Source organism: Anopheles moucheti, chromosome 2, assembly GCF_943734755.1.
Source record: "Anopheles moucheti chromosome 2, idAnoMoucSN_F20_07, whole genome shotgun sequence".
Lineage (NCBI taxonomy): Eukaryota > Metazoa > Arthropoda > Insecta > Diptera > Culicidae > Anopheles > Anopheles moucheti.
This window is the reverse complement of record NC_069140.1, coordinates 1,571,244-1,583,580: the sequence shown is the minus strand read 5'-3', so window position 1 is coordinate 1,583,580 and position 12,337 is coordinate 1,571,244. Positions and strand designations below refer to the sequence as shown.

Here is a 12,337-nt window from a genome sequence, read left to right as displayed (position 1 = left end):
TCGCTTAAAATGACCAGTTTTTCAAGCTCCTGATACCAGGAGAGCATGGAACGCAGGAGGATGCTTTTCCGTGTCAATCGAGACAGAAAACTCGCCAAAAATGACCGCACAGAGTCGCACAACTACCATGTGCCGCAGAATAAGGTGGCCTATTTCATTAAGATGCCCATCAATACGCGCTTTTAGGTGTGCCCATATCGTCCCTTTTCTTAACTTAACCACGAATCCGAAGATCAAACTATTTATTCTATTAAATAAACTTTTATTAAATACACAAAAACACTGTCCACAAAATACTTCATATAAACACGTATGTACTTAAAAGCGTTTAGAAGAAAGCGTCGCCACCAGCAGATGCTGATCGCACCTCATAATTGCATGCGGTTTTGTACTGAGTATGTAGTTTGCTTGAATACACCGACGAGCTGAGCTGTGCCGGTGTCCGAAGGACGTGGACTCCGCTCAGCATACGACGATACGGATTAAGAGCAGTACAATAGATGTTAATATAACATATCTTCTCTCTACTAGCTCACGAACAAATGGGTCCATTAAGTATCGCTGTCCGGGCGCTACTCGCGAATCGTTCGAACCGTAGTTTCAGATGCTGTTGTTTACCTCATAGTCTGCCGGCGTCGAGGGTGATGGAAGATCGGGCAGAGTCGGTTCCTCCATTGGCGTCACCGTATCGGGACGCTCCGTTTCCTGGCTGGTTCGTTGAGTGTCCTGGCAAAGCGGTAACTCTTCACCGCACGGTTCATTGTCATGTGGACGTGGTTTGTTGCTGCAGTCTGCGTCCGATCTGGCGTTCGAATTGGAATCCACACAGTAAATCGATCGATTTCGTATTGGAACCCGTTGGAGCGGTTTGCGGCATGTAATTGGACACAACTGCCATGGGCCAACCCACCAGTTGAAGGGACACGGATCATCATTGCAGTCGCGAACAATCGGTTCGTGCCGTTTGCCAAACGCGTGTCGGAGACACAGTTCCTCCTTGGTTACACCCTTGCCAAGGTGGTAGCAGATTGACTCTCGGTACTGTTTGCCTCCACCACATGTAGCGGAGCACACGGACCAGTCTGTTAGCTTCCAGTAGTAAGTGGATTGATTTTTGCTGTTTTGTGAAGGTAATGTGTACTCGTAGCGAATTCCCACATGGTTATTCTTCTTCTTGATGACAATCTTTGCGGGGGGACAACAGAGAGCAAAATGGAAAAAAATAATCACCGTTAGTGTTTAGTGTCCAGCTCACAAGAGCTAGTGGAGCACACGGTCATCTCAGTCGTCATTACATATTAGTTTTAGTCGCTTTTCCTTTCGTTGAAGTCTCCGCGCATGCGATCGGACCCACCAGAAGCGAACAGTTTTGTAATTGCTGATACCAGGCGAGCATCCAAGAAGGAAGGTAACATTAATTCGCTTTGATGCTATTGCGCGTGAATAACACAATACTATCGAACACATGAAACCGATCGTTAGTGTTGGTAGGTAGGATGGAGGGAAAAAAGATATCTTTCATTTTTTTTTCATTTGACAAATTTCCCAGTCGGTTGAGAAAAATCCTATAGAAACAGGTCATTTTATGATGTCTGATACCAGGAGAGCAGCTTCGAAAGAAGGTAACACTAATTCATAAGCGCCATTGCGCTACGTTGTAGCTGTTCCCTTTCCGCAAGTGATCAATTATCAGAATATGAGATCTTCTACTATTGGCTATTAGTTACACATACTAGCAAACCAAGGATCGATAGAGTAAATAGCTCAGCTACTGTGGCGAGAATCCTCCGTCTCATTTTATCCATCCAGTTCCTACAGTGTGTATCATAATTGTACAGAAGATAAGTTTTTTTTTTAATTATTAGGAGTAGGAAACATGGAGTGACACTATTTCCCAAGACATTATTTATTGTTTATTGTTCGGTTATTTTGCAATATTTATATCTTTTGCCGTAATGGAATGTCCGGTGGTTTAGAAATATTCCATATAGAAATATATTCCATAAATATTCCACATTATTAATTCCATAAAAATAAACTTATGTATAGTTTTGGTACGCGCTGTACTGTTTGAACGAACGGAAAGAGAATGAGGATCAATCGACGGATCAAGCCCTACGATCACTAGAGGGAAGGGTAAAGCTATATGGAATGCTACCGCCTGGTACGGAAATTAGTGCTACCTCTTCGTTTGGATGCTCTCCTGGTATACGAAACCAAAAATTTCACCGTTTCTGAAGCATTTTCGGCAAATCACGGAAAATACGAAAGGGATGCAGGATCCGTTTTGCCTTTTTCCCCCACACACTAATGCGTTTGATAGGAATGTCAAACCGATAAGCAGACGTGATTAATGCCATTATGCGAGAAACAAATAGCTGTATTGAGTGTATGGTGAGAAGTGTTACTGCATCCTCTTGTGGATGCTCAACGATTGGAAAGTGAGGATCGAAATGTAATGAAGAATAATTAATTGTTAATAATTATGGGCCATCTAGGCGATAGTTCCTTCTGAGTCGAGCCTTTTGACCAAGTAGTTCTTGACACATCAGTAATACAACTGCAATACTTACAAAAACATGCACATCTTCCATGATGGGTCCGGGTATTTTAAGCCTTTCCTGGTCGTTTTCCCTCTCATAAAGACCCAAACTGCTGGCCACCTCGTACTCTCCAGGGAGCTGAATGAAGCTGCAACAATATCAAAAATGCGATATCAATTAAATGACGCTGATCTGAGGCGGAACTATCCACTATAGCTTACTGATTGCAGTTAAGATAGCAGTCGTTTCCTGCCGATCGACCGACGCTGATAAAATTCTTGGACGGAGATATCTCCTCTATAAGTACGTTCCGCGCTCCAGCAGGGATCAGCAGCACGTTGTGCATGCTATCGGTTGTGTTGAATTTCTTGACGATTTCGCCCTTCTTCACGAAGCAAGTGTCACCGACACCGCCGCAAACACCGCACCTATCTTCGGTGGTGTTCGAGTCGACCACCCAATCGCAACCCACCTTACGGCAGATACCTCCAATGCACATATCGTTCGTACCCAGGTTGCAAAAGGTGCCATCCGCGGCCGTATCTCCGAACGGTACAATCATTGTGTCTTCCGTGTTGCTGCAGTATAGTTCGCACGGTTCGTCTACGGGACATTCAAAAGACAGATGTTAACCAATAGCCCTACAATCGATTGCCCCACGTTGGTATCGCACAAAGAACTTACTTTTGTCGAAATAAGGCAACCAGCTGTATTTTTCACCCTTGATCGTATCGTTATCGTGCGAAGAACATTGCTCCGCTCTGAAGCTGGGCGTGCCGAGCGGGCAAGCCTGAACGTGACATGTTTTGTACCGTGCCCGTTCGCCAATGCAGAACATACCACCGTGTGCCGGTGACGGATGGTCACATTCCCGCGTTTGCTTAGCGATTCCGACTCCGCACGTCCGGGAACATTCGCTCCAGGCACTCCAATCGCCCCAGCCGCCATCGACCGGCGCAGGGAGTTCCTCAACTTCAACGCACTTTTGGTTCTGGCACCACATGCGCCGTCCACAGTTGGTGCCCGGAGCGGCCGGTCGCAGCATGGTGGTACACACTTCGCCCACCAAACACCAGAGCTGGGTGCAGATTTCGTCCAACTTGGAGCACACGGTCATATCCTCATCGGTCGAGTTGAACTGTAGCCTGCACTGGAGATCCGCATTGTACATGGCACCGGGCGGAAGTTCCGGATATTCGTACTCCTCCTGGCTGGGCGCATCCTCCAGACACTTTCCGAGCCCTTGATCGAGAAAGTGGGTAATATCGCGCCGGCTACAGTTTGACCACGACACCTGCATAGTGTCGGCCTCGAAGCTCGGCGTCATGATGTGCAGAATGGGTCCAATACGATGATCGCAACCGGTTTTCGCCGTATCATGGTACATTCCAAAGCTGTAAAGAGATTTTAATAAAGAATAGCTCATTAGTTCCGATTGCAGCTATAACTGTAACATTAATTTAAATTAGGCCTTATGTACTACTGCATGAATACATCTACTGTATGTGTTATCTACTCAATTTTTCCAACTCGAAAAGATCAGTTCGGGCATGATTGTCGCTACATTATCAGCCGTTAATAAAGTGTCGTCAACAGCAGGAACGGATAACGATACGGTCTCAATGTCCGATAAGCTAATGAAATAGTACACCCCATAAAATTATACTAACAAAATCACACGACCGCGTAAATAAACAGCGCCTCGGTGAGTGTGAATAGAAGCCGAAAGCAAGATTTATGGCGACAGGCGACGATAAATCAGCGCCCGGGCAAAAATGATCGATTCAACAAGGAAAATGTGCAAGCATTGAGCACACTGGGACCGATACAAGCTTACAGGACATGGTAAACATTGTGGCCGGGCTGGGTGTTCGGGAATTGACTTGTGGAATTGACGCTCTGATCGGTAATCAAATCGTTGGAATTTTTGGAGGTGTTTGTACAGTGTTGACTACACGATACAACGTTTGACGCTAAAATCTTGGAATGGATCAACTAACGAATGTCTAAAGGAAGTCTTTCTGTCTACAGCGCTGCCCAGTTTGTGAATCACTCACATCAGTTGCCATTGTGCTTTTCGAACTGTTCTCCTCCATCTTACCGTGCTTAATGTTCCGTGATTGAATTAAGCGAAGCCGGCTAAGTGAAGTTAATGAATTGCACCCGAGCGAAGTGATGCAGATCGAAAATCAAATGATCCTGGCTACCAAAAGCAGCGGGATTGCTCGGGATTAGCCATTCTGTTATCGAATAAATCGAGCAAAGCAGCGTGTTGCCGCCGTTGCGAAGATGACTTTGCACGCCGATCAACACCATTTGCCATTTTTGTTGAATTGTATATCTGCGGTTTCCACCGTACACCGATCATATTGCGTCGTAACACCCTCTCACTTGTCTTTGCTCTCGCTGTGTGGATGCAGAATGGCGGTTCAGAATTTGCGTACCAGTAGTTGGGCGCATTCGTCTGTGGAAACATTCCGTGTGTTGATCTGGCCGCGCGCGTTAGATACAGCGTCATGATAATACAGATTTATGGGACTACTTTCGATAGCGCATGACATCATCTTATCACTTATCCATGTCGCGACAATCTAACCGTGGTTCAGCATATCGAACGCGGAGACACCATTTGGAGTCGGTTGACTGAGGGTCCTCCCGGTCCCCCTCCGTCTCCAATGGCAATCGATAGGGGGCGGAGTGGAGCGGGTATCGCGTGATAGATCGCTTTAAAGTGCGTATATGACTTTTATGATCGTCACTTCGGGCAGGCTATGCGATCGCATAGCTGGCCTCAGCTATCAGCTTAATAAAGTTGTTCTAATTATTCTCGATCGTTCAGCTGCACCTTTTGCATACGCTGGCTGGGGGGATAGTAACGCATTAGCGTCAATGCGTGATTGTGGCAGGAACCGTCCGGGCTAGAACAAACTGTTTGTTTGCAGTAAAATTTATTACGAAAACGGCTGCCGTGCTCACGCTAGTAGATGCGGCCAACCTGTCGCTGTTGACATAAATTTCAATAAACCCCCATGCCATCCAACCGATACCGGTTGACGAAGTCCCGATTGATCACCCCCGGGCGAATACATTTGTGATGGATGTAAAATGCTCACAGCGCGAATGCCTGAACGCGACGTTAAAGGAGACTTTCAGGCGACAACGACTCGATGTATCTTGGTTAAAGGGGTCTGGCTGGATCTCGTTTTCTTTTTGTTGCCCCGACCAGGAAAGTCAAGCAGTATCGATCGTACGGTCGGCCGTGTTGCTGTTGTGCTCGTTTGATCTCGATCGCGCTGCGAAGATATGGCCAGGCACGGGTTGGGTATAGTGCTCTAAATGAAAAATTAGCTCTAATCTGAATAATTGCAGAATAATTAATCCTCTCGCCCCAGTGCTCGCCTGTATCAGCCACGGTGGGCAACGTATTCGGAAGCATTCCGTATGAAGGGCGGTGGTGCGGTTGAATTTAGTGGCATTAGCGTGAATGCGTTCGAATTGCTTTTGTCACGCTTGTTCCCTCACTTTGCATCTGGTTAGCATATTATGTTAATTATTATCTTTATCTATTCACTTGTACCCTAGCGTCGAACAAGTGATACCTGCATGTCCCTGTAGCCAGCCTCATTGATTCTGGCAGTGGAAATTACTAGTAAATGACAAACACTCCACATTTGTTACAAAAAGTTAGTCATCTGTTAAGTATTTAAAAAAAACACACACACACACATTTGTGTTTCTTTAGGCATCAACTACTGTTCTCGTTGATTTTTCGTAAACCAAACAAATGGATTGCATCACAATTCGGAACTTTGAAGATCACTATGTAAACAAAAACATGCAAATGAGCGAAGAGGGACTGAGATCGGTAGCGGTAGGCAATAAAGCAAATGCAATCAAGAAAAGGAAACGTAGGAGATACATAAATTATCGTTGGTGAGATTTTTGCTTCCTCTGACAACTCAATTAAAATGGCCTTTCTTTGTCCAAGACATGCAAACATTTCGTGTCTCTAGCTCGCGTCTCAGTTTGTCGACCGTACGTGCATAAAGTGAGTCATGAGAGGTCGGAAAACGGCTGACTTTTCATCGGATCGCTGACCGTAAGACCGAAATGGTTAGGATCTTCGGAGATGGAAGCGAAGGATCCACCCGGTGAATCATTAGGTTGATTTAATAACTTCTAATTGAGAGCCGTACACGTGCATTAATAACCATTCGTGCAAGCCATCTCTCGTGTGATCGTGTGCACACTTGGCCGAAGTCTATCGCTGAATGTTACAAATTAATCCTCCGAGCCCAACGTCCTCCTCGGTCGTTGCGTGCTACGTTGCGCACGGTAAAGCAACCCCACTACCGGCCAAGGGTTGGCCAATCAAAGCCGTTTCAGTGCCCTGGAACGGATTGAGGGAGGGACTTAATGCCCTGCCAATGTCCCGGGGCACTTTGGGGTTCAATTAAACCGATGCTCTCCCCCCACCGAGGTCCGATTCGAAGCCAAACAATAAATTATTCAACGTGTCGATACAATTAGGGACGATAAATCTTGACGACGAGGTTTCGCCAGCTCATGCGACTTTTGCGAATTGTGATTGGAAAGTTTTTGCGCTGCTAAAGGCATTGGCCGCTTTTGGAGTCCGGAACAGGCAAGGCCTATGGTGTGCGCACGTTTCAGTACAATTCGACCACACGATAATCATCTTTTCGGTGACATCTGAACCACGCTCGTAATTTCCCATCTTTGTCGGTCGATGACGACGGAGAGCTAAGGAAGTCATCAATCATCCAGTCTGTCATCCAGCCAGCCCACCAGGTTGTGGCGTTCGTGTATTTTTTTTTTTTGCTGACGTTGCGATACCGCTTCAAGCAAGTGACTTGTGGATGGATTTTAATAACATATGCAAATATTGAACAACAATTAAAGCCAACCGCGCGGTGCCGCAGTGCCGGCTGCAACACGCGCCCCGACTGTCCAAATGCAGGGAATGCATCGCTTTGAGATGCCTGCCGAGAGCTACTGTCAGGGCAGATTAGCGCAACGGCCGTGTGAAACGTGCAAAAGTTGCCGAGTGACGGGTGGGCGAAGTGGACCACCATCGGCGTTCGACCCGATCGGCCTGACAGGGCCGCTATTTGTGGGCCAGGAAATAGGCAGTTGGATTGCAAACCGAGCGCGCCAATAACACTCGCTGTCGAAATGGGGCGACACTTACTTGTGACCCAGCTCGTGGGATATCGTATGCGCCAGGGTGATGCCGTTGTCCTCGTTGACACTGCACGATTTGTCCGGCCGACACATGCCGCCCACGTTGGCCACACCGAGGGTTCTGTTGAGGGGGGAACGGGAAAAGCAGGCGGGGCGAGATTAGTGAATCAGGAATAAAAGAGTTCCGTTAACAGATGTGGCACTCGACAGTTGAAGGGAAGATCGAGGACGGATAGTGTGATAGTGCTTACGCGCATCCGTAGTTGGAACAGATGTTCTTTCTCGTCACCAGAATGGCCACATCGTGATGGTGAGGATCCTCGTCCGGCTTGGGATTAAGGCTTCTCTGCCAGCTGTCAAGAAGGGACAAAATGCGTTACATAAACGAAAGACTTCAACGCCGGCGCTGACCGCGTCGCTCATATTGTTGGGCTTTAAGGGGCATTACCGACAAAAGTTCTCCAAGGTATTGCTGGCCATGTGCGTCACGTTGAAATCGGCATGTGAGTCTTCCTCTTCCAGAATAATGATTTTTACCACCGCGACCTGGATGGAGTTCCCAATGGTAGGATCTTTGTACAGCGACGACACCATATTCATGATCATCAGCAGATACTGCTGTAGATCGACGTCCTGGTGAAATTGCACCATCGAATGGTCGGCCACAATGAGGGCCTCCACATGGCGTGGCTTGCTAATGCTTCGACGAGTGCGATGTTTTTTGCCCACGGGTTTAATCATATTTCTCTCACTGTCTTCACGTGTTCCCGCGTGTGAGCCGTACAAGGACGTTGACGGCTCGGGATGGGGAATGCGCGTTTTGCGACCGCCTTGCACGAGGACCTGTAATGGAGGCCTTTGGAAATTTCTTACACATTCGCAAACAAACGAACAATCGCACCCTCTCAATTCTTCAACGGCAACGGCATGAGAATAGCGCCAACCACTGTTGGAGAACATGGATGAAGGGTGCAATAGACTACGGATATTACCTTGCCCTGATGTTGCCATTCTAGCCGTGTTTCCGTCAATCGACGAGGCTCCCGGGTACCGCAGTTGCTTAAATGGCGCTTCTTACGCTTTCTTTTCTTCTTTTTGTTTGCAGAACGTGTGTTTTTCTAACAGCGTTGGATGGGAAAATGTGAAAAGATTGTTGTTAAATACGGAATGTTTTCTATTCACCGCGGGGTAGTACCTTGGATGGCGTCTCTTTAACGTTGGATCGTTTGAAGACTACGTGCGGATGCTCTCCATTTGGACCGAGGGTGATATTCTTTGCCGGCTCTATCCAGTATTCTGTTCGTGTGGTTCTCAATACACCGACCTGCACCAGTGGAAAACCGAAAGAGGAAAGGAACACGTTTCAAATTAAGAGTTATGAAACTATTTTTAACATACAAATTGACCTGGCCATAACCACACATTATTCACATTCTTTTCTAATCAATTCCGACCACTGTCACTGGCGTGATGTGATAACAAATTATACGTTCGTTGTGTGCTCTTGATCGCCGACACGCGATCGATGATGAGAGTAGGATCCTGTTTTGCGCATCGCTTATGGAAGATCGAATTATGGTGGCGTGAGGCCGTGTGCCGTAGTAGAGGGTCGATTCCATTTTCAGAAAGCATAATGCTTATGTGTTCGTTATGGCCGCCGGTGACCGGTTTCTCGCACGTCCCATTTCGAACTGTGCGGCGGCGTGCATCGAGCCCAAGAGCACTGAAGCGCGAGCGGAAGAGATGTTTGCTTTTGGCATAACATTAGGTTAATTAAAATATTATGCACCAAGTGATTACAGCCAATTAGTGCCGGAAATCAAGAGTCATATCCATAAACATAATTTTCTCATGCTATAAAATATGGCGCTGCGTGCGGTAAGGCAATGGCGCGAAACCGTTTAGAGGAAAGCTCACTTTAACTTAGCTGCACTGTAGGTAATAAAGCCATTTTCATAAATTTGTCACAATGTATGTGTGAAGTGAAAATCTAGAGTCTGGAATAGTCATCTGAATGTCCCACCTTGAAAGCGTGTGGTGAAGATGTGAATAAGAATCGGAGAATAAGTTGCTTCCAGCGCTTATTGCCAATTGAAGTCTTTTGTTCCAATCGCATTCTTCGAAGGCTACTCTCAGAACTCTGATCAAAGAATTTCACGGTTGTCACCAGCTAGGCTATTGAATTTGATAGAGTTGCTCATAACACTGATTCATGTGTTGATCAGAATGTCTTGAATATGCAAAATACACATTAATTAAACATTAAATATCCGTCTATGTTCTGTCAGTGTAAGTCTTGCGATCTCTTGAAACGTCCGTTCAGAGGTGACGGCTATCCTCACTAAAGCTGAGAACACAGACCGGGCGTGAAGTTTGAATCGTTAATTACCGGACAAGCCTATTTGACCATATCGTACCAACAAGCGGATAGTATCTTTATGAACACGTAGCGTATCTTGAGCACGGTTGGTTAATTTCCGTTGCAACTTTTCTTGTCCTAGCGCAGGTATTAGGTAAGGCAGGCATCAATCCTTCAAAAGGGCACAATTGCCATCGGACTCGGTGATTGTGGATGCTTAAATATGGTTGGGGTTATTTTCCTCTGTGCCCAGTTGTGCACAAACAGCGCCATATGATTCTGAAAATTAATTATTTCGTCCGATACAGCATGGGCACCGGGGACGAGAACGAGCGAGAGCCTTTACAGCACGACTGAATCGATAATGATCGGTGCAGTAAGGCTGGCGCCAGGAAGGAAGTCGCCACTAAGCCGCGTCGTGAGTATTCCGTCTGGCAAGAACCGATGCGCGCGACCCGGTCTACAGCGCAGCGCGATCGAGTGGCGAAGAAGTTTGCTGAAAAGTGCGGCTTGACAAATCCCTGCGAAACCTCCCCGTCGCATGGGCGGAAAGTCGGAAAAGCTGCATTGTTGGATGATGGCGCCCACGGCAAATACCACTTACCAGCCCATTGCATGCGGAGAGCGCCACTCGCGATTGGTCGTGACCTCGGATCTGGCCTTGGTAGTGACAGTTGATGTGCCCCGTCGGACGTACTCGCGTGTGGACGTCGCGCCGATGTCGCTCGATCACCATTAAAGGCGCAACAAACGCTGCCGTCGATGGTCTGCATTCGGGAAATTGCGGCACAAACCGCGGAAAGAGAGAACGAGAGTTTGGTTGTAAATGATTTTTGCGCACTCCTCGGTTTGTTTTCTACATCAATCACAACCAGTGCGCTGCGAAATTAAATTTTGCAACGCAGCTGCCACACGGCGTGGTACGAGACGGAGCGAGAGGCGGAGAAACCTCCAATGTGCAAATCTGGGCCCGATCCCATAGAGGCAATAAATCGATTGGGAAAAACTCGTTTCGTCATTTATTAATAGGCTGTGTCGTGTTGACAGTGGCGCCTAGATGATCGTTATCCTTTCGGGACGGATACAATGCCACGGTGCACGATGAGCATTATTGATGAAATGGAAAGGTGAAAATGTTGTTGATGCATTGTCAACCTTTACTACGCGCCCCACAATCCGTTCCGAGATGAGCTGCGGTGCATTGCTGTGGGAAGTACTTACTGAAGCTCCAGATGGTGCGTTTCACCGTCGATATCGATCTGGTAGTGAAGTTCCTGGGAAGGATTATTTTCCACCGTACTACGGCGACTTCGCCACCGTTCATTTGCGTCAGCATGGATGGACTCATCGTGATGATGTGTTAACTGGTGTGAAAGAACTTTGCCGTGAGGAGTAACCTTTCTTGGAACGATCAAACTCACACCGTCATCTAGGTGGTGTGTGTACAGACCTGTCAGAGTGAGACAATTTAAACATAATTATTTTGTGGAGAAAAGTGTGAAAAGGGCTTAAGTTGATGGCTGAAAGAGGCTAAAGCATAAACTTTCAATATTGAACTTACCTTGATATTTAGAGGCAGAAGGAACAATAAATAAAATCAGTGGCAAAATGTACAATGCTATAGATGAACTCATTTTCTTACACTCGTTCTGGTTGGTTTGTGGAAATTTCATAAACTCTTTACGATCATCAGCTCAATATTTTCGCTTTCACTTTTCCTTTTTCTCACAAGATCACTTGAACTGCTATCTTTGAACTGGTTGGGTTTGGGTTTCTTGAGGAAATATTCTGTGTAGTTCACTGACACTGGTCACTGTTTGGAATGCTTCTTAAGGTTAAAATAATTCCACGACGACCATTCACACTTTGGAGGAATTCCCTACCACTTACTAATGCCACCGGCAGTCAATACTTCAAACTGCAACAATTCACTTCACTCATCCAACTCACTTGCGGCGCTTCCTTTCGAGAAGGGTTTGATCAATCAAACATATCAATGACATGGTTTTCAGTTCACAACACCTCACACGCCACATACACAAGCGGCAGGGCAGAAGTAGATGCGTCCATTCGCGGAATAACAGCTCGTGATTAACTATTACATTTCGCACACGCAACTCCACCGGGCGTGTGTTTGCGGGCACAAGAGCTGGCATAAGGCCTCAGCGTACTTAGCCATTATCGATCAATCTGCTCATTGTGAGGTCTCCTCCGCTGTTATTAGAGCCGAGAT

The 12,337-nt window shown here is 46.6% G+C and overlaps 1 protein-coding gene across 1 annotated transcript; it reads right to left on the bottom strand.

Moving 5' to 3' along the window:
• Positions 1-247: 247 nt before the first annotated feature.
• On the bottom strand, positions 248-12,132 carry LOC128299324 (A disintegrin and metalloproteinase with thrombospondin motifs 7). Its single transcript, XM_053035246.1, has 12 exons — positions 11,666-12,132; positions 11,326-11,554; positions 10,709-10,871; positions 8,941-9,069; positions 8,738-8,863; positions 8,194-8,588; positions 7,997-8,098; positions 7,753-7,866; positions 3,228-3,937; positions 2,765-3,146; positions 2,574-2,691; positions 248-1,185 (listed from the first exon to the last, which is right to left on the bottom strand). Exons 1-12 carry the CDS (start codon positions 11,775-11,777, stop codon positions 601-603), a joined length of 3,165 nt encoding a protein of 1,054 aa, XP_052891206.1. The 5' UTR covers positions 11,778-12,132; the 3' UTR covers positions 248-600.
• Positions 12,133-12,337: the final 205 nt, after the last annotated feature.

Bases quoted from the DNA above. Each gene is read 5' to 3' on its own strand.
- LOC128299324 (XM_053035246.1), bottom strand. From the start codon at position 11,777: ATGAAATTTCCACAAACCAACCAGAACGAGTGTAAGAAAATGAGTTCA. The intron at 8,589-8,737 runs GTAATATCCGTA...CCTCCATTACAG, and splicing joins AATGGCAACATCAGGGCAAG to GTCCTCGTGCAAGGCGGTCG. The intron at 8,099-8,193 runs GTAATGCCCCTT...CCTTCTTGACAG, and splicing joins ACCTTGGAGAACTTTTGTCG to CTGGCAGAGAAGCCTTAATC.